At 39.5% G+C, this 23,406-nt stretch overlaps 1 protein-coding gene across 2 annotated transcripts in view; it reads left to right on the top strand.

The window, feature by feature from the left end:
• The first annotated feature begins 3,676 nt into the window (after window positions 1–3,676).
• LOC148416932 (E3 ubiquitin-protein ligase RNF220-like) overlaps window positions 3,677–23,406 on the top strand; it is a 38,396-nt gene continuing 18,666 nt past the window's right edge. For both annotated transcript variants that reach the window (XM_088425795.1, XM_088425794.1), the window contains exons 1-2: window positions 3,677–3,833; window positions 4,689–5,348. In XM_088425795.1, the coding sequence (XP_088281921.1) occupies window positions 4,754–5,348 (595 nt within the window). In that variant the 5' untranslated portion in view covers window positions 3,677–3,833; window positions 4,689–4,753. The remainder of the gene's footprint in view (window positions 3,834–4,688; window positions 5,349–23,406) is intronic.

Raw genomic sequence — 23,406 nt, 5'->3', positions numbered from 1 at the left:
TTTGTAAATCTTTTGTTTTGTTCAATAAAGCCCCTTGATTATGAATAATTGGTATCAGTATCGTCCCTAAGACACATTGGTCATCGGTAGGGACCTTTTATGTTTTCTTGTAAATCAGAAAAAACGTATTTATTTGTTTTCCATTTTGCCTTTACCTTCCATTTGTACCGTAAGTGGTGCAGTCACCCACCCGATCCAGCAGATGAGGCTGTGGCAAAAAAAAAAAAAAAAAAGTTACCTATAGCATTTGACACCCACTTGAAATTTAGAATTGTTTTTCCTTTCAAAGAGTCAGACAGACCAACCCCCAAACAATGTGCGAACGGGAGCAGCGATGACCTTGTCTTGTCACAGACAGACACATGTTCCATGTTGCTTGGAGGCCAGGGCGGTTCCAGGGTCGGTCTGGTTTATGTGCCCCTTTTTTAAGGTCTGCATCTGCTGCATGGCTGCAGCTGTCATGAGGTGTGATGATGAGCGCCACACGGGTGTGAAACCTAATGAAAAACATTTATTTTTATATACCAACAATCCGGTTTGTTCTCACGGTTCGGACTCTCGGCAAGGGTGGATGTATTCCCCATTCACTCATTTCCTATCTCAGAACTTGACGCGCACACACACAGACACACAGTCACAGTGCAGGCTCACAGCCAAATGGCTGTTCATTAAAGACAGGGACCTGAGGGGAAGCAATCGTCTGAGAGACGGAAATTGCGTGTCACATTAGATTAGCGGTGTAAAGCCCCTGGATTGGCTCGGGGGAATAAAGAATTATTTCAATTACATTATTTCAAAAAGTCTTTAAGCAATACCAATACCGATAAAAACAAATTAAGAGTGATTTGGGCTGATTTGCGGCACGCCGAGCCGTGCTTTCTGACAATTTGCTTGAAATCAGATATGAATTATGGAGATATTACACCGTCTGCCGTTGAAAGCAGATTACGGTTGACAAATAATACCATCGGTGTGCATTGTCTCTCATCAAATGGGAATGTTCCGCTGTGTCAGTCACCCGACGGGCTGCAGACGGTGCCGCCTCGGAGCGGATGACTCCATCAGCTGCCATTCATAGCGCAGACGCACCCACACCTGCACTTGTTGACTGGGTTAGGCCTTTGAGTGCGCTATCTTCAAGCAGTTCACACACAGGCCATGTGACAACATCTCAAACGATTTTTCAATCTGGAAAATAAGTGCACATAGCCATCAAGACTGCCTCCGAGAGGCAGCGTGGTGCCACATGGTATGCGGACTGACGGAAAGAGTAGTAGAAGAAAGAAATACACCAAGCTAAGATAACCGTTAGCGTATCTAACAGTTACAGTGTTATGGGGATTGAGACCTGGAGCTAATAGCGAAAAGCTACGGATATTAATCGTCCTAACTAAAAATCTGTAATTGCCTACAAATTTCACAAGATGGCAGAGGAGCACGACTTTTGTCATAATTAAGCTCTTCAACCCACTTTGACATAGTTCCTTGCCACTACAAAGCCTTAAGATGGTGGTAAAGTGCGATTTGTGTCCAAAAGTGTCTCAACTGACTTCAACACTGTTTCTTTGTGCCCAGTAGCCACAAGGGTGTCACGTGAGGAGAAAAACTTGGACGTAGATGTGGGATAGTAGGAAGTTCCTGTACACAATAATCCATTGTGAATTTAGCAGATTTTGGAGATTAGACTCCCAAAACTAAACCGGGAAAGTACACTCAGAAATTAGACTTGGAAACTGAACTTGGACACTAGACTGAAACTTGACACTGAAACTAGACTTGGGAAATAGACACGAAAAATTAACAGAGAAATTGGACTTGCAAATCAGGCTTGGAATTGGACTTGGAATCGCGACCCTGAAACTAGACTTGGAAACTAGACTGAGAAAAAACTAGACTTTACAACCAGAATTGGAAAGTCTGAAGAGTCTGAAATTAGACTGGAAGAAAGTAGGATGACAGATTGATATGACAATATGGTTTTCTGACAAGATGTCACTGAGAACCTAGAAAGATGAAATACTTTTGGCATGAAAATGACCTAATGTCATAATGTCAAGCAACACCATTCAACACTTGACAAAACATTTAACGCAGGACAAAACAAAAAAATAATATAACAACTTTGTCCAACTCTTCACTATTTCTGCATCTACCAGTCAATACTGGAGAAATAATCTGTAAAAACATCTTCATTCAAATAATAAAAATACTCTATAGTGACAAAGACTACTAGAAAATGTTATCATTGGGGCTCGGGGATGGTCTGAAACCCGTTAGGACCTTTACTTTGCTGTGTTATTTCAGTCCCCATAAAGCATCTTTAAAGGAGTCCAGGCAGATGGCCATCCCGTGCTGACTCTGAGAAGAATGTGATGGAAGTGTAAACAAATTGGTCAGATATATCCTATTGATGCGAGCCTGTCGGCGGTGCGAGATACTGATCAATACTGGAACAACACACCCAAGGTAAATAAAAACTAGAGTGAGAGCATTGAGCATCATATTTTATATCTGACAAATCTCAAGGCACAGTATAGGTATTTTGGCCTAGCATTAGGGAGCTGAAATTTCATTAATGTGCCATTCCTTGGCCAAAGTACTGTGAGAATGATTTGGAAGGAAATGAACCAAAAATGGTCAAAATACTGCACAAGGGACAAAGAACAGTTTAAAAATGGCTGGTGGGTGGTGACAAGTCATTCATCAATTAGGTGCTTAAGTAAACTATTACTTTAAGTACTAAATGTACTAAAGTGAATGATTAAGTCAGTACAAAAGTAATTGATTGCTTTCAGTAATAAATACTAAAATATTTCATTATGCAAATAATCGATTACTGTTGGTGCTAAAATACCTGAAATAATTGATTGCTTGATTTATAGAGGAATTGATTTTACAAGTAGATGATTACCTAAAATAAGTGATTAATTAATTCCATACCAGCCATTTTTAGACAGTATTTTAGCCAAACACTTTTACTAATGGAAACAAAAAGACATGAATTGAACCGGGGATTGAATATTGGGATCTTTTTAACTCATTCAATGGTATATTGTATTTTTTGAATGTTGTTGTATTCTCACAAGTTTTTAAAAAGCTCAGACATTTCATTTAATTAAAACTTTTTGAAAACAGCCAATGATTCACACATTTTCAGCTCAATTTCATAGTTATTCCACAAATTGACAAATATACACACTTGTTTTACTGGTGGACTGCCTCCTGGTGGCTAGCAAAAAAACTGCACATTAGCCGCACTGGACTATAAACTGCAGGGCCCAAATCATGAGAAAAAAAGTTGCTGTTTATACTCCGAAAACTACGGTAATTCAATAATTATGTCAAAAGGAGTTTTGCACGTTTGTTTTATTTGAAATCTCGAGTACCCCCTGGAGTTCCTTCAAGTACCCCCAGAGGTACCCGTAGCCCCATTTGAGAACCACCCTTTCATTTGTTTTTTAAACCAAAATTGAATGGGGTTGTCCCGTAGCTAGTATTTTTCATACTAGTGGCATTCGTTGTTGAATTGCTCGAGAAATTGAAAGTGTCCGCGGAGGGCGAGAGGTGGGGTGAGGGGTAAGTGGTGGAAAGGGGGGGGTGGGGGGTGGAAAAGAAGCGGAGAGGGGAGGAGGGGGTGGGGGGGCTCACACGCACACACCGAGGAGGGAGACACGGATAGACACGCAACTGGCCCACTGGTGCACTCATCTCGGTCAGATCCACGGCCACCGGTGAAGTCTCGCCGCAGCATCCCGGAGTAGAAGGAAGGAAGCGAGGAAGCAGGACGCTCACCGGTGGAAAGTGTCGCGTCCGTGGATTGTTGCAAGTTGAGAGTAAGTGGCGAGTTCTGCATCGGAGTGACTTTGGATTCGCGTTTAAATTGTTTGAATTGTCTTTCATGGGCAAAACGTTTGTTTTAAAAGGCGCGTTTATCGCACGCGTAAAAGTATTCCGCTGTAAAAAGTGTCAACTCGCTAAAACAAGCTGGCGGCGCGTTAGACTACTTTGTTTTATTATTTATTCCGCGTTAAAGTGAAAAGTGAGCGCCGTTTCAAAATCGGAACTTCGCTTGCCTTTAATTGATTCAAAAACTTTGAACTCTCAGTTTTCATTCTTACCCGCAAACTGGGAATGACTAAGGAAGTTGTATTTGAAACTACTATGTGTTTATCTTACGTCACTATGGCAGTTCTTATTATATCAAGTTGATGTTTATCGATTTTATGTTTTATTCAAACATTTTATACAGTACAAGTACTTTGATTATATTACTTTATAAAGCATCAACACCTTACCCACGTGAGAACTGTTTTTCCTTTCTCTATATAATAAATTATATTTATTTAGATATGATCATTTAAACGGATAATTCTGAATTTTATTTTATTATTTTGCTTGCTAAACGTGTTAGTATAACTTGCTACCAGCCATTCATTTGAAAACACTATCATGTCTTTTTTTTCTTATACGTAACAGCTTTTTTTTTTAAGTTAATGACTGTTTTTATTTTAAGTGAATCCCGTGTTGGGAATTAATTGAATTTCTTGATTGAATTGACACATTTCAAAAGCAATTTTAACCCTTATGAAGTAAATCCACCACTTGGATCGTAAGTGTAAGTGTGTTTTCCAAAATTTGATATTGCAGTGCTTCTGCGTTAGATTTAACGTCTTTGTTGTATTTCTCAGCCTTCGCCGTCCAACTTAAAACGCCTCCTCTCGATTCCGTCTCGGCGCCGCTCACAAGGAGGCGAATGGACCTCCACCGCCCTTTCAAGATGGACAGCTCCTCCTACATGCCAGCTCCCCTGGCATCCCCCGCTCTCATGGTCCTCGCCTCCACGGCCGAGGCCGGCCGAGACGCCTCCGTCCCCTGCCAGGCGCCCAGGCCCTTCGGGGTCCCCGCTTCGATGGAGAAAGACCTCCACCTCCCCTTCCCCTCGGCGTCCTACACCTTCGCCTCCATGTATCAGCGCCAGGGGCCCGTCTCGGGCCCCTTTCCCGGACGGGACTTCCCGGCCTCCCTGCTCCACCTGCACCCCCAGTTCACTCCTCCCAACCTGGACTGCTCCACCCTGGGCGTGCTCCACCACGGCGGGGTCGGCGGCGCCTTTCGGCCTTTCTCATCGCCGCACGACGAAAGGGAGCCCGTGGCTTATCACTCGGCCTTCACGCCCGCCAAGAGGCTGAAGGGTTGCTTCTCGGAGGCGGAGGGGAAGGAGTTTGACTTCGGCTCCCCCTTAGGCTCCGTCAAAAGTGGGGAGGACTCGGCCAGGAAGCTCTTCTCCATGTCTGGCCTGCTTTCTGATGGCGAGGCGTCGTCCAGCCCGGAAGAGCGCAGGGAGCACAGTGAGTCCATTACATTCGCGCAGGTTTTGCATCCCATTTGATGTTGACGCGGTTGGGCTCGGAAAAAAAATAGCTGTCCGACGAGAAGCCCGTTTACATTGTTGTAGAAGTGGTTCTCTCTTTTTTTGATGATGTACCCCCTGCAAAATATTTTTTCAGCTAAACAGCACAAAGCATTTTTGTATGAAAAAAAATTTCCTGACATCCATGACTTATTTATAAAATTTAGAGCTACATTTGTAGGGGTATCTCAGCACCTCCATGGTGCAGATCGAGTAACATCTGTTTAATTTTGGCTCATCCGCTGGAAAATTCCAACTTCACAAAATAAATATAATATTTCGTGGAGTCACTATAACACGAGTCGCCCATACGTTGCTTCATGTTCCAATTAATTTGCTCTTAATCCATCCAACCGTTTCCTATAGCCACTTATCTTCACAAGGGTTACAGGCTTGCTGTTGCCTACCCCAGCTGATTTCGGGCAGTAGGTGAGGGAAAACATGAACTGGTTGCCTGCCAATTGCAGCGCACATTAGGAAGAACGATCATTCACGCTTTTGATTTGCTCTTAATTTGAAAGGAAAATGTAATGTTCCTGTCACAGCATTAAGACCCAGCAGTACACAAACTCCTGACTTGAGAACCACTGATATATATTATACAGTACACTTATATGTCCTCAAATTTTCACAATAGGAGTTTTCAGGGGAGTCACTAAAACACAATTTAGCCATAAGTTGCCTCATTTTCAAATTCATTTGCTTTTAATTTGAAAAGAAAGTTTACTGCTCCTATCACTGCATCAGAACGTTTTAATTTAGATTTACTGATTTCACATACCTGCTGAAAGTCCCTCATGCACCCCCAGGCATACACATACCCCCGATTTGAGAACCACTGTTTAATAGTATACGTTATATGTCTTCAAATTTTCAAGAAGAGTTTTCACAGGAGTCACGACAATATCATTTAGCCTTTCCTTCAGATCCAATTAATGTTTTCTTAATTTGAAAAGAAAATGTACTGTGTCTGTCACATCATTAAACCTTATTAAATTAGATTTTATGACATCACATACTCTGTGACCTGCCCTTATGTAGCTCCATGGACACACGTACCCCTAATTTGAGAAACACTGGTATATGGTATATATTTGTCATATGTCCCCACATTTTCTGTGGTTATTTGTTTTTTTACTAATAGAGTAAACACTGCCTGCAGGTAGGCCAGTTTGTACCCCGCCTTTGGGATATGCTACAACTCGCCGTGACCCTAATGAGGACAAAGTAGGCGCTATTAAAAAGAAATAAAGAAATAAAAGAGAGAATGGAAGAAAAACATTACATATTTGAAGGTTCCTACTTTTATTGGACAGCAATATAAAAATTGTGGAAGTGTATGGTGTTGGTCCAAAACCTTATAGTTAAAAGAGTTTAGATTTAAAAAAAAGAGAAGTCATTAAATTGTGTTTTTTTTAGGTTTTGGCTTGATGCCAGTGATATGAGGGGAAATTGGGTAGTTTGTTTCCCCTTTTAGCTACAATATTTTCCACTTTTCTGCAAATACTTTCTACTTTTTTACTATTCTTCCACCCCAAACTCATCCACCTTATGCATTCATGAACCTTTCTTACGACACTAGGGCAATCGTTCATACCCTTATTTTATTACTGTACCCCGTGAGAAAGACATTTTCATTATTGCCGAGTACCCGTTAACCAGTGCAAAGTGTTTTTATATCACAGAAAAAAAGACTCACAACAGAATGTTGTGCCATCCTTGACAAGTTTATTAAATTTTGGCTTATTTTCTTCAGCAGCTCCAGAAGACAGATCGTGTAACATCATTTGTTTTATTTTTGGTTTGTCTGCCGGAAACCCCTGTCAATAATTTCATGCGCAAATCTGTAAAAAAAAAAAAAAAAAAAAAAACTAAAAAAAACCCCATATATTTTGCTAATTAGTTCCATTAACACATTTTAAAATAAAGTTACTACCAATTAACTTGCTTTGACTTGGAGTGCTCTGATTGCTGTCACGGCCAAAAAAAAAAAAAACAGTGTTAAGCCCCCCATGTCAGATTTATGAAACTTTGTAACTTCTAGTAGTGGTATCTCTAGACGTATTTGTTGTAATATAATGCAGCATATACAGAACGTTTTCTTGTTAATCTTCCATAAAATTAAATATAAGATTTAATTAAATATGAAATTTAAATAAACATTTTGCAAAAGAGTCACAGTAACACAATTTGGCAGTAAGTTGCTTCATGTTCCAATTAATTTGCTCTTAATTCGAAACGAAAATAAGTTTTCGTGTTCGTCCGTCTTAAAATGAAATTAAACCTTTCAATAAATATGAAATTAAAATACGCATATAAAACATTTTGCGAAAGAGTCACAGTAACACAATTTGGCTGTGAGTTGCTTCACGTTCCTATCAATTTGCCAACCGCTCCACTAGGGCACAACAAAACTGGGACGCAATAAAGAAAAGTGTTCCCACAAATCTTAAAATTGTCTTAAATGCTTTGGTAAGATGAATGATTCGGCATAGCGGCCCAAGGCACCCTCTGATTGGTTAATGAATTGATTGAGAGCATCTCCAAAGCCTTTTGTCGGCACGGCGTATCTGGTTTTATTTCCCCTTTTGCGCCGTTCGCGTTGACACAAATGATGTGAACAGCCGCACTTGTTTAGCTCAGTGATCATTAGCCACATATGACCATTAGGCCTATTGGTAGTCAGACTTTCCTTGAGCAGCGGAGATACACGGGGACGTATGGCGGGCAGACGTCGGAGGAGTGCGTGTCGGAAAAGGAATGACATCCTGTCAGAGATAACGAGGTGGCAGAGATAGAGGAAGGGATGGAGGAGGATGGAGAAAATGAAAGAGGGAGGAAGTGTGAGAGAGAGCAAAGCGCATCAGCCCCGGCTTCGCCGCGCAAAAACCCTCAGTGCAAATATGGCCGCCCACACCAGACGTCTGATTTGTTGACAAATGAGTGGGAGAGGTGTCAGTCAGCGCGCAGGGAAAGGAAGAGACGCTCATCATTACTCCCGGGGATAATTGCCCGACGACGCGGGGGCACCGCACAGGGGAGGGAGAGCTAGGAACCGGGGAGAGTCAGGGTGAGCGGGGGACAATGCTAAGCATGATGGGAAATCAAACCCCGCTTGGCGGCCGCCGCCGCGGGGAGCGCCTGACACTTCAAAGCGTGCGCTGAAAAGACAGAAGGAAGAGAGCATCCAAAGGCTCGTCACATCAGAAGGGGCACTATCAAAAATAATGACAATGAGGAAAAGTGGGAGGGGGGGGGGGGGGGGTGAGGGGGTGAGGGGTACACATACACCTGAAGGAAACTTTCATCCCACACAAAAAGGACAGGGAGCAGGAACAAGTTGTCTTAAGAAAAGTTTTGCATCTTTTTTGTTGAAACTTGACGATTTCCTGTTGAGTGGCAGGGCCTGGGAGGCGGAGCGGCGGGAAGGAATCTCAATATGGAATTTTAATAAGGGAACGCCAAGCCATGGCAGCCGGCGCGAGAGGTGTGTCTGCCTGCCCGCCTGACAGTGTTTGCTCGGTGCAGCCGTGCATGCGCGCCGCGCTCACCTCCTGCTTTTTGGGAATCTCATTTAAGGGGAATGTTGACAAGGACAAAAGATGGAGGTGGGGGGGAAATGAGGGAGGGAGGGGGCTAAAGTTTGGGGGTGGCTAAAAATCGGAATCTGCTTTTCCAGCTTGATCCAATTAGTCTGGAGTGAAGGCAAACTTAAGAGCTTTAATGCAATTGAGCTCCCGGCACTTGCCGCAAGTCTGACATGCACTTGTTCCTCTTGACTGACTAACAGATAGTCACTTCAGGACTTCAAGTCTTAAGCGTTAAGCCTGGAAATTTATCGGGATGGGAGAGCTGCGCAGGTTCCACACCAGACAAACCCTCCGCATGCAAAAAGCGAGAAGAGCCAGTTCAAACTTTTTCACTTTAGTCTTCTCGACTCGTTGGTAGAGTTTCGATTTTAGCGGTAAAAAGACAATATTTTGTCATGATTTATCATTATTTTTATGTTTGACACATTTTTCCATTTGCTGTCGACTGGAGGTATGATCTTGCTCAATGGAAGCTCAGGTAATGGCCAATCACAGCTCAGCATGCATAACTCTAGGTTAGCCTTGATTGGTGATGCCAGTTTCAATACATAAGGGGAAAAAATACATAAGTGGATTTAAAGTTATTAATTATAGATGAAAAATCATCTTTCATGCATTTTGTCATTCTGATATCTTAAACAAAAGTCTACCATATCAAATATCAGATATCTGATTAACAACAATATATATATATATATATATATATATATATATATATATATATATATATATATATATATATATATATATATATATATATATATGTGTATAAAAATATATATTTTTAACAATAAAATACATGCACACTTAATACTATACATATATTTCTTTCATTTTTAGATCATAACTTTGTTTTAACATCAATTTAAGTGTCGCAGCAGGCGTTCTAGAAACATTAGTGTGATTTTTAACATATCCCCGATTTAGTAAAGAAAAGGAAATGATATCAAAACCACTTTATCAAATTTGTCCGGTTAAACAGCACATGTTGTTTAAAAGTGACCAGTAGGCACAGTAACTGCATCAATTGAGTCATTTATATCATTAAACTGCCATTTATGCCAATAAACTGCCATCCAATGGATTTTGCCAACCTGTAATATGGGTCAGTTGAGTGTTTATTTCAAAATATTATTTCAAAGAGATTAAATAATTAAAAACATTTTTTTTTCCTTTAACCACTCAAATTGTTCACTGGTATCAGTTGTATCCATACATAGGTAGGTTATATTTATTAACACCCGCAAAAAAAAAATGAAAAATCTTTGTAGTCTGTGACGTGATGATGACATTTAAAGACATAGCCATTAACTGGTCGCTACTGCCACCTACTGTCTTGAGGTGAAACACAAGTCAACAAAAAATTTTCCGCTTGCTGACATATTTTAACTGCCGCTCAACGGAATGTTGCAAAAATTGCAGGAAAATCAATGTCATTAATCCTATTAAAACGCATCTCAAAAATTGTAATTATAATGGTGTTTATGCGCCAAAATTTGGACAATAATAATTTGTGTACACAAAATCTCGCACAATCACATAGAAATGTCAGAATAGTTGCGTTTTTTAATTTGACACGTTTTAATCATCTGCTGGAAATTTCAGCTCCCTGTTTTATTTTTTCCCCCATTGATTCTTTCATGATATCATTTAAAAATAAAGGAATTTCCATCATTTGTAGCGTAATGCCTCAAGGGTTCAAAACTTTGCATATTTGATCCATCTTAACATTGCATGTCAGAGTCGTAACAAATATTGCGGGCCTCTCTGGTCAGTATCCACATCTGGCAAGGAAGAATCTTCTCATCTGGCCCGCGCATCATGGTGGCAGGACACCCATTTGCCCTCTTAGTGACTTCCCTCTGTTGATTTTTCCCTTCCAGAGTCTCCTCAGTTTTATCAGTTAAGGTCTGGGATGCTCGACGTGCGCCGACAGCTGTTCAAACAGTCTCGTTGCCTTTCAAAGGGCAGATGCTTGCAGCCGAGCGAGTCCTGCTTATTTTCCTCAGGGAGATGCTCGCCGCCGCTGGGCCGAGCTGGAAACCAAACGTCGCTTTACCGGGAACAAAAGTAGGGAAAGTGGAAGACGGCGGCCAGGTCCGACCCATCGCGCGTGTGCGCGTTCGTGTCATTTGGGTGCCAAAGCTGGTGGACGGCCAGATGTTTGAAGAATGGAACTTTAAACACTTCACCTGTGGAGTGGACCGAGCTCCCCAAGAAGGCAAATAATCACTAAGCAACAATTTCATTGTAGATTTTCAGATTGCATACCGTACGCTTGCCCAACTGGCGCTTGATCTTTTTTTTTTTTTTTTTTTTTTTTCCAAAGGATGTTTGCCAACCCGCAGAAACGCATCAAACATGAAAGGACTGTAACTAACGTTGTTGCAGACAATTCAATGAAGCTGACGATGAAGCAAGTGTTTCTTAAATTTGACCTTATTAGGAGATTTTAACCTACATTTGCATACGCATACATTAGTGAACCTTTAATCCTATACATATATGACATGTTTATTGTGGTAATTATTGACACATTATTAAACATATTAAATAGTAATTAAATCATGTAACAGTCTCATGAAAAACGTTGTAGTTATCATATTACTTATTGATCAAATAATAATGAAAAATAATTTATCTAATATTAACTAAATCACATAATAATAATTTTATCATAAATCATGGGCAAAATATTGAATAAACATATTTGATTAAATATTAACAAAATGATTGTTCATAATATTTTCACATGGAAACTAATGTAATTAATATTTAATGTACAGTAGTATGTTTGGTAACTTGAAAAATATTTAGCTATCAAATTAATTATGAAAAATATTAGCTAATACATGATATTAAATATGAACCTTTTTATGTTATCATATGAAAATATTTTACTCATCAAATTATTTATATAAAAAATAATAAGCTAAATAAAGTTACTTTCATGATATTGTTGACTTTATTTTGTTGATATTTAATATAATAAGTTTGGTATCATGAAAAATAATGTAATTACCAACTCAATTGTTGACAAAATATGAACTAAATTTCATAATAAATATTAGCTGCATTATCGTGATCTGAAAAATATTGTAGTTATCAGATTAATTATAGACAAAATATTAACTCACAAAAATATGACCAATAAGTAATAATAATAACAAAACATATTTTAAAAAAATCAATTAATTTTACACACAATTTTGACTCTTATTATGGTATCCCTCCAAATAGACAAATTAGGCATAGAATATGATAGAAATCATGAATTTTCACATAACAGAACATAGATGAGTAACATGCAGTAATTCTAAGTTTTGGACTAGCTGATTGTCTCTTACGTCAAAATTGAATTGAAAAAAAAAAACTTTTAGAAGGTTAATAGAAGGATAACATTTAAATGCAACACGCAGTACTCACTTTCCGCTTTTGCTTTGTGGAAACAGAATCGATATCACATAGTTCCATGTGAAATTTGTCCCGTGGATTATTGGTCACGGTGACGTTTGATACGTTAAGCTGGCTGCGGACATGGCTTAAATAGGCCCAAAAGTGTGTGTGTGTGTGTGTGTGCCTTAGCGTGTGTGTGTCTATGGGTTGATGACATTCCTACTTCTCTTCAATTCATCTGCAGAATGTCAACTTTTCCATCTTGGACGCTGCCAGCTTGAGTTATTAAGAGTGTGACTACATTTTCAGCCTCTATCAAAACATGCTGGTTTATGTCTATATAAAAGTTAGTTTGGCGTATTGACACATATAGTACGTGATGACGAGGATGGCGTCTTGTCGTCAACGTCTGCAGGTATTGAGTGGAGCTTCCCGTTGAAAGACACGATGTTTACATCCCACTGGCGAACCGCAAGGGGATCAATAGCAACCACTCAATTCTCATGCATATACATCTAGTATCTGCTCGCCGCTATTATTCCCAGGATGCATGCATGCAACGCCTCATGGCGACGCTCACCAAATGCTTATTTAAGGCGCAGGGTCTCATCCTTTTTTTTCAATGCAGCACAACCTGTTAAATTTAACAAAGCGTTTTTGAATGAAAACTAAAAAGACTGTGCCAGTCATGCCTGACTTGTTAAATTAAAAAAAAAAAAAACAGCCTGTGGAAAATATTCAGGCAAAAATTATGAATATTAAAGTTAAAATCAGTTTTAATGTAAACGCTCATAACTGGTGCATAATTTTCTTAAAGGGGCAGTCCATTTATTTTGCCACTAAAATCAGTAAAAAGCTAATATTTTGTCTAAAATAAATTTCATCCCGAAATTATTTTTTATATTCATTTAATACCTTTAAAAGGACAATTTTTACTTGCGACATCATCTGTGCTCAAAAACCACCAATCATGGCTTATCTGTTGGTCATGTGACATTCATCAGCTGATATCATTTTCCATTGGCAGCAAGTGAAAGAATGTGTTTAAAATCAGTTTTAACGTAAAATCAACATTCATAACTTGTGCATAATATTCTTTAAAAGGATAGTCATTTTTTAAACTAAGATTTAATAATTAACTCATTCAATACCAGGCACGTATTTTCACGTTTTTTTAAAAAGTCTTGACATCCAATCGCAGATATTGTATCGATTTAATACTTAAATTTATGGTAATTAATGTGCTTAATGTACTTAAGTATCAATTTAATGCTTACATATCTGGGATGTATCATCTGGACTCTTAAAAAGTGTGAAAATACATCCCTGCCATTTTTTTAAAATTCTTTATTATTTATTAATTTGTATTATTACCGAGTGACTACAATGAACACAATAGTAAACAGAGACGTATTAGTAGATTTTTTTTCTCGTTGTGTGCGGTCTCACTTTTTAAAAAAATCACTCCGTGTGTAGCGCAGGTGTTCCAACGTACTTTCTTTTACATTCTAACGTATGTTTATTACTTCCAAATGTCATAAACACCTCAAATAAGACAGAAGTGGGTCGTGAAATCTCCCAAGTAAAATCAAGCTTTAGCTGTCTAGCAGACGTAACCACTTTAGGTCAACAGAATATCTTGGAATTTATTTCTTGGTTTCCACGTGTTAACACAGCCAAGGGAGAAAAAAAATTGGAACAAGATGTCTCAGATCCACAGTATGGAAATTACTCCCCAAAACACTATAAAAGATTACGAGCAGAATTGAGTTTTTTACATATTAACTTTACATATGAGTTTTATCACTGCTCCGTATTAAGTAGAAAGCAAACAAGCGCACGGAATTTTGACTGCATTTGGGCTGGAGCTCCAAATCCTGGCTGCGATCCATTTTTTCCACCAAACGAAAATAGAAGCAAGCGAAGTGGCCTTTTCAAGCAGCTGACCACACCGGTCGTCTCCTTGTGCGTTTCAAACGCTCCTGGAGGAAGAATTACAATATTAATGCTTGCTTGTGTTTGATGTGTTGACTGGTTCCCCTCCTGTAGTGATGGTAGTTTGTTCTCCTAATGTTCTCTCAAGTAAAAGAGGCTTTCATCTTGGCAGGAGGGGGAACTCTTCAGTGCTTTTTCCCCTCCTTCCCTTCATCCTTTCCATCAGGGCCGGAGGATGGAATTTGACTTGTCATGTATTTAGATTTAGATACGGAGATTGTGTGGTCGCGCAGTGTGCGGCTTTTTGCTCCATTACACGCTCATCTTTGTTTTCCGAAGTAAAAGGCGATGTTTTGTTTTGATTCAACGCAAAGATAATAAGTTTGTTTTCATGAAGGATGACAGAGAGACGAAAATATTTACTATTGACAAGATGAAATTCTGGGGATTTGAATGGTTTTGAGATCAAAAATCATGAGCGATGAATTCATTCTAATTTAAACGTTACATAAAATACGTTGCAGAATATTTCATCTATTATTTAGCTGCCGATGTGATCGGCAAACTCGTTTGAACGTACGGCGCTTACATAAATAGGTTCAACATACATTCAAACGTTTTTAGAAGTAATTTTGAATATGTCCAAATATATTTGCAAGTAGTGTATGTTGAAAGAAAGTAGCTAAAATGTTGGAACATATTTGAAATGTAGCGTGTTACGTAATATATTTGTCAGTGCAGTCTGTTCAAAAGTATTTGCAAGTACGTTTGATCGTATGTGAAGCATATTACGTAATGTATTGTATGTTCAAATATACTTTCAAGTACAGTGGAACTCCGCCACACAAAATTAATCCGTTCCTAAGTTGGAATCGTAAGGCGAAATCATCATATTGTGGCCAATAGGAACATAAGTTAATTAGTTTACGCGTATAAAGCCCCAGGTAAAAACATCAAAATTGTATATAAATATTAAAACATTAGTAACAAAATAGCATAGTAAGTGCTATTTATATATAATATATATGTTTATAATAAAATAACATCATAAATAAAAAATATATAAGGGAAAAATCCAAGTTTATTTACCTTTGACGACGTGAATTGAGCTACTTGCGGACATATTACTGAGCGAGAGTAGTTTAGCCTAGCATAACCTAGCCGAGCCTTCTTCGTTTTTCTTGTTTATGTCCAGCTACGTTTCAATACTAATCATATTCTGACTCTTCTCTTTAACATCACTAGCAATCTTGGGAGCCATGGCTAACCAACAAAAGTTTGAATTAAGCATTAAAATGCACAATAAATACGATATTGTAAGCACTCACACCAGATTAAGTCTTTAGCATGTCGGCATCTTAGTGATACCGTCACGCTGACCAATAGCAGACCAGCATCTTGTGACGGCGACCAATAGCAGACCGGCATCTTAGTGATGCCGACCAAGAGCAGATCAGCGTTTAAGTGACATATGAAAAAATTTAGTATTCCATTCCGTAATGTGAAAAAAAACGTAAGCCAGGGACGGCGTAACCAGGGGGTCCACTGTTCACTCAAAAGTATTGTGAATATATTTGAACACTTTTAGACGTACTATTAAATATGTTCAGAAGTATTTGCAAATCGATTCAAACGAGTTTTCCAGCTGAAAATGTTGACTCCACATTGGCAGCACCATGCAATAATAATTTTCTTGATATTTTGTTTCCAAATGAACACAAATCAGGAGTTGACCAGCTTTCCTAAAGCTTCCTTTGTACTTGACTTTTTTATGTAGATGGCCTTCAAGTCTTTCCCTCGCTGTTTATTTTGACCAACTGGCAACTATTGACAGTTTTTATTTATACTTGTTACTTCAAGTGTTGGACGCGTGTGTGTCTGCAGCCTCAATTGTCTGTCCAAAAGTGTGTGTGTCAGGATGTGGACCACACGGCTTGCCGGAGACAGACAGGATCTCTATAAGTCTAGAAGGAAGCTTTTACAGTAGCAGGGGGACGCGTGTGTATGTTTATGTGTGTTTGTGTGCGCCGAGGTCTTTTTGTGGTGACCGTCAGCACCTGTTAGACCATCACCAGTCATAACACATCTTGTCGTCACTGCATCTGGCTTTTGGGGGGGGGGGGGTCATAATGAGTCCAAGTCCCAGGGGTGTTTAAAACAACAACCCTTGTTTTAACACACGCCGCCGTTCCTTCTTCTTCTCTTTGTTTTCTCCCGCTTTGCCGTCTTTCCATCCCTGCGTCCAAGTACCTGATCAACCTGCATTGCAGCTGCTTCTCATCTCACATCAAAGTGCACACATACACACACGCGTGTATAGGAAGGAGTCGGGGTAACGGCGGAAAGGGGATTTCTGGAGATCGAATCGCGCGTTCCTCAGAAGTGGCATGCACACAGCATCCTTCGCGCCGTTCCCCCGAGTCCAACAAATCAGTGTCGGGCCCATCGACATGTCACGGAGGGCAAACGTTGAGGTTAAACACATGTGTGTGTCAGTGTGTGTGTCGGGTGTGTGTACGCCTTGTGTCACAGGCAGACCTCATTACAGCGCGTCGCTTGTGTGTGTGTGTGTGTGTGTTTTTTTTGCGAGTCTTCCAGCTGTGGAGGAGCTTGACAAAAGCCAAGTGTGTCAAAAAGGCATGGCAGGCTTGATGGCTTTACCTCCTCCAGTGCACAATCTTTTGACATCATTCTGTGACTTTAAGCCATGGTTTGCATATTTTTTTCAAAGTATTTTATCAAAAATGAAGCGGCATGTCAAGATGTACGTATGCGTGAAAAGTCATGTTTTAAGTGAACCAGGCAAACTTTGCGCGGCAGGGAAAAGTTCGTTTTAGATCATGTCGCCACCCTGTCCTGTTTAAATACACAGATATGATTTATTTTAAACTCTTGATTCAAAGGGAGGATTAACCCTCAAAATTCTTCACAATACATGTACATATTTAGAAAAACTCTAGTCTAAGCATGGTATTCAGATTTTTATTACATCTGTAGAATATAAACGAAGCAGAAAAATCAATTAGGGCGGCCATTTTGTCACTTGCTGTCACCTGAAAATGACATCACAGTTGCTCAGAACTCAGTTGACCAATCACATCTTATGTTTGTGAGTTCACGTGACTTTCCAAGTTCAGTCTTGATTGGTCATTTCGTCAGATAATAATAATAGGAACATTCTTCTTCTTCTTCTTCTTCTTCTTCTTCTTCTTCTTCTTCTTATTATTATTATTATTATTATTATTATTATTATTATTATTATTATTATTATTATTATTATTATTATTGTTGTTGTTGTTAATACTACCACTACTATTACTACTACTACTACTACTACTACTACTACTACTACTACTACTACTACTAATAATAATAATAATAATAATAATAATAATAATAATAATAATAATAAAGTTGATATTAAAACCAATTTTAAGCACATTTTTTTCACAAGCTGCCAACTGAAAATAATATCAGCTTGTGAAGGTCACATGACCAACAGTTGAGCCATGATTGGTCACTACCGGAGCCTTGAGCTCAGGTGATGTCATTTTGAGTCGCCAACAAGTAGAAAATGTTCTTTTAAAAGTAAAAAAAAGTAAAAAAACAACAACTTTATTTATCAAATTATAGAAAAATATGATCTGTTTATTGCTAAAATGACAAGATACTATCCCTTTAAGCAAGTTACGCACAAGCTTTTTTATCGGAATATTTTCTACAGAAGAACCTTCAAATAAAAGTTTGTTGAGGGTTATTTCGTCCAATAAAATCGATTAAAATTGTAATTATCGAGAAAGATTGAAGAAAATCAAGATGTCATTATTTTCAGCCATATTGCCCAGCCCTAATAGACGATCCAAATATGTAGATGCATAATTCATAATTACACCATTTGACCTGTTTGGTGATGCAACCTAACAGGCAACTGTTCACAAACATTTAGTCGATATTTTTTTTTTCCGCTGAATCGTTTAAGTGCATACTACATAGTTTTCCCTTTGCAATCATGTGTAGAACCAAGAATCGCGAAAGTATTAAGTACAGTCATATTATTTTATTGACAAGCTCATTTTAACGCTGCTGTTTGCTTGACAATCTGACCAACGGCCAAGCACCTCCAACGATCCAATCACGGAATCACCCTTCCTGCCTTAAAGGTCAAAGTTGACCAGGATCGACCCTGTCGCACACTGGGCGTAAACACTCTCCCCCCCGTTCCTCCGGAGAGAATAGTATTAAGTCTGGGCCATAAATCACATGCTTTATAATTGGTAGGAAAACAGGCGTCCAGCAGTATATAACCTTTTATGTGTCGTCTCAACTCTTTATTATGGTGCTAATGAGTGGCCGGGCCGGGCATCGGTGTTGGAGCTGCGAGCCGACGGGGAGGAGGCGAGCGAGGGGGCGGGGGCTCGCTTTGCTAAAATACTGCTGACCGACCGCTGGCGTGAATACATACGCGCAGGAACTCGGTGCGCTGACACCACCGCGCATATTCACACCGAAGGATATGCGCGTACGCAAGCGGGTCCTCGCGCGCACACATAGGCTCAGCAGTGTCCATTACAAGCTGCCATTAGTATGGAGATTGTGCTAATTGTCCCCATAGACCACACAGGCAGCGCTTGGCAGGCCTGCTGGGAGGCCGCCGGGCTGGGTCACAGCGCGGAGTCCGTTTCGCACATCCTATTGTCTTAGCCGTGACTCTATTAGTGAAATGACACGATTCGTCATTGGAGAATTATGGCATGCGTGCGGTGGATTGTTTCAATGCAAATGCTGATGGAGCACGTGAGGAGGGTTTGAATTTTTTCGTTTTTGTTTTAATTGGCATTTTTGTGAACAAGGTCGGCACCGGGGAAGACGGGTCAGCATGTCCGCTTCACAGGAGGAGGCTGTCGGTTCAACTCCGGCTCGGCCTTCCTGTGCGTTTTCACGTTCTCCCCGTGCTCAGGTTTTTTTTTTTTTTTTTTTTTTTTTTACATATACTCGGATTTCTCCCACATTCCCAAATTGATGTGTATGGTAAATGTATTGGACACTCCAAATTGCCCTTATGTGTGTTTGAGTGTGAAAATTGGAATGCTAAGTCTATTCGTTTATTAGTGGGTCTTTATTACTGCTCTTATTGCTTTATTACTGTTTTTTGGTTTATTTTTGTTTTATTGCCTACTTTATTATTTGCTCGATTATGGAATGTACTCTGCTCATGGAAGTGAACAGAATAAGAATTTCATTGTGTGGTATTCCTACGCATATAACAAGAAAACTCTTGAATATTGAGTCTCTGTGTGCCCTGTGATTGGCTAGCAACCAGTTTAGAGTGTGCCTCCTGGGATAGGCACCAGCAAGCCCGTAACCCTTGTGAGGATAAGCAATTAGGAAATTGGATGGATGGATGGAAGGATGGACTAGTGGTTGTCACATCTGGCTCGCGGTTAGGGTTTGAATCGATTCCGTCCTTCCTGTGAAGTTCGCTACCGAGAATAACTTCAAATTAAAAGTGTACCAAGGCATTTGTGTCCTTCTATTTGGTAAAGTAAAACGCATTTTGAAGTCACGTTTCCATCATTATTTACCGTCATGCAGCGCATTCAAAATTGTCGCTGTGGTTGGCTTGACATTTTTTCAGACGTGTACGCTAATAAGCGGGTATCCGGGGTAAGAAAAAAAATGCCTCGAGCATTTTTTGTTTTACTCAGATCTCTTTCCAAATATATGAATGAACCGACATCGGACTCTTGCCGGGCCGATTTGGCCGGTGAACGTCTGACCTCATTAGCAGCAGCAGCAGTAGTAGCTCAAAGCTTTTGATGAGTCAAGTCGAAGAGATTGAAGTGATAGCGGCTCCTGTGTTGACCTCACTCAGGGAGAACACGGCGAGAAGATCTATACCCGCAGGCGGCGCCGCCGGCCTCTTTGTTCTTCTTCTGTGTCTGCTGACAGATCGGAGGGGCTTATTGACGGGGGCTCACCCAGACTACGTTAGGTGTGTGTCTATTCATGAGTGCACGCATGAATTCCTGCTCAAGTGTGTTTGTTGACATGTGTGTTCGGCGTACTTATATACTTAAAAACTGACATCCAAGTACATCATTTCAATTTAATATCTTTATCTAGATTTTTTATTTTTCATGTACTGTACATATATCTATGACTTCGAGTTTGCTACGCACTATTTTTTTTCTAATCTACTGTCACGCCCTACATGTTTATTTTGGACTCATTTTGGACAATTTTTTTGTTGTCATTTTTTATAAGCAAAACCCACGCAAACAAAAACAGGAGAAATGACTTTTTCGTGTCATTTTAATGTGAAATTTACAATTGAGTATGACATGTTCACAAGCGTCATATCGGTGGTGCATTGAATAATCAATTAATCAGCAAAACAACAGACAAAGTTGGGTCAAATTAACCCAGATATTTGTCCATTCCTTTTCTGCCCAATAATTGACTTATTTCTAACCCAACTCACTTCCTGTTAAATATACTGTATACAGTATATGTGTCTTACTGCTGGTAAGATCCATCATGTGTTTGCTTATCCAGGCAGACACAATAGCATCCTTTAGGAAGTGTGACTAACCCAAACACAGGTGCATCACAGAGTGCCAGGTGCACGTTCTCTTCAGTTTTGGACAGTTTCGGATGTTATCTGCTGAAGTGTTATGAGATAGGACTTATCTCTAACGATATCATTCCATGAGTCCAAAAGGCTTGAAAATGTCACGGGGTGGTAAATGACACAAAAGTTCTGACGGGGGAGACGGATGCGGGCCATTTTGTGGTCACGTTCCCGTATACAATCGAAAATGTTTTGATTTGCCGTCTTGGAGTATGCTGGTGGTTTTAAAGAGCTTTCTACTCACCTGTGGAATGTCACGTCTTAATATCTAATATCGTCACCTGCACTATGTGTAGATGGGGGTTAGCTATGTGTGTGCGAGAGGAAATCAAAGTTTTCTTTTGTGTATGGGGTGCTTTTCAGCTTGATCAAATTTCCAGAAGACAAAAAATACTGTCTACAATTTAGTCAAAATAAAAGTGGACACTAACCCTTTTCAGTTTTACTATAAAATACCGTATTACCCCAAATATAAGATGCCCAAATTCTCTCCAAAGATGAAAGCTAAAAGTATGGGTCCGTCCTATAAAATGGTATCTTAAAGATTAGATTTTTTTTTTTTTTGTATTCGACACCATTCAAGGAAGATTGATCCTCCAAAAAGGTATGTTTATACTTTCTGAACATGGTTTTCTCTTCCCTGTCAGCCACATAAGCCAAGTTTTCACGCGTACGCGCTCATTTTTATCATACTTGCTCATAATAAATACCGTAACGGGACGAGCTAGAGGGTGGAAGTCAGTTGCATTTTAGCAGACAGTGCTAAGGTTGTTAAGGAATGATTTTCAATAAAAGAAGCAAGCAGACTGACCCACCGTACGAGTCCATCCTTGTTCACACCCAGGAATATCACTAAAACCGAGGCTCATGTAAAGGTTATGAAGTCTCCATTTGATTCAATTAAAAGTGGCAAGGTATGCGGCCGAGTGCTCCGGTTAGAGAACGTAGAAAGGTATTACATTTGAATCATTTATTATTTGTGGTCTTTTGCCATATACACACAATCATGCGCAACTTCCAGTATTCATGGGAAAAAGAACTCAAGGAAAAACAACTGCTTGGAGCGCATTCAAGTGTTCACTGACCGCTCAGAATCTGGGAAATCTGAAACACACTTAACTCACAACAAATATTTAACTACAGTTTTGAACACAAGAAAATCAGAACATTTTACAAAGATTATATTTGTTCTGTTTTGCTTATTTTTTACATCACAAACCCTTGGTGTGTCCTACACACGGTAACATAGAAAATACCAGAATCTGACCCTAAAATAAGAGTGCGTTCAAAACACAGATGTATCCTATATTGAGGGAATCACGGCGTACTATTTATTATCATTTTTAAGTTCAATAAGGAAAGCAGAATGAATGGTGAAAGTTTTTCAAAGGTTGTTTCTTTAGTTATAATCAGTATTATGTAAGTTGTGCCATAGTGTAGTACAATAATACCGTGTTTTTGGTCTATAAGGCACACTTTTGATTTCTCATAACAAAACAGACCTGTTCATTGAGACTGCATCTTAGAGTCCAAAAAATACTATAACTTCAAGAAAGTTTGGAAAATGGCACACACTTTTAAAAAGTGATTGCTTTGTCTTCTATATGTCGAGCAAGTCAACTTTTTGTTTTTCTTTCTTCTTCACAGAAGGGAGAATGATACCTTAATAGGAATGTAAAAAGTGAGTAACAGGTGCCCGAGAATGCCAACCTTCTTTTATCTCAAACAAAATATGGCATCTGACGGATTCATTGTGTTGAGACGGATTTAAGAGCTGGCACTATGATACAATGTGACAGCATATTTCAGAGTGAGTGCCGGTTGATGGCATCAAACTGAGTGACAAGCCACCGGTGAACTGCTCGTTCTTTTTCTGCACTGGCTGGTTTTCTTGATCCTGTCAGGCTCACGGCACAGCAAATGGATTGCTGAAATGTTGAATTTGGCATTTTATTGCCCTTAGTAAGAGCTCCATTGCATCTCATATGCTTGAAAAAGTTGTATTTTTGTCGTTGTTTTTTTCTTTGAGAACAACCTGAACTCGATGCACGACTCGGATTCACCTAAAGTCTGTATCAGGTTCCCGATCAATAGGGGTATGTATTACATGAATGGAGTATTTTAACAGGGTGGCATAACTCATCTAAAAACAGCACATTGTCTGCATTGTTTAGTTTGGACCTGAAAGACAGGGCTGTGGTCAGCTCCGCATTATTGAGTCCAAGTTAACTCCAAGTCACAAAGGTCCGGGTCAAAGTTAAGCCTCGGTCACAAAGGTACGAGTCCAAGTCAAGACCGAGTCACAACGGTCAGAGTCCGAGTCAAATCAGTCACAAAGGTCTGATTGGGAGTCATGTCCGAGTCACAAAAGTCTGAGTCTTGTGAAACATGGCCATTTATTATAGAGTTAACTTTTTTTTGCTAAAATCCACCTGATTCCCATG

Source organism: Hippichthys cyanospilos, chromosome 10 (genome assembly GCF_059441005.1).
Source record: "Hippichthys cyanospilos isolate Australia breed blue-spotted pipefish chromosome 10, RoL_Hcya_1.0, whole genome shotgun sequence".
Taxonomy (NCBI): domain Eukaryota; kingdom Metazoa; phylum Chordata; class Actinopteri; order Syngnathiformes; family Syngnathidae; genus Hippichthys; species Hippichthys cyanospilos.
Note: the sequence above shows the minus strand (reverse complement) of the source record. Positions and strands in the feature narration are given on the sequence as shown.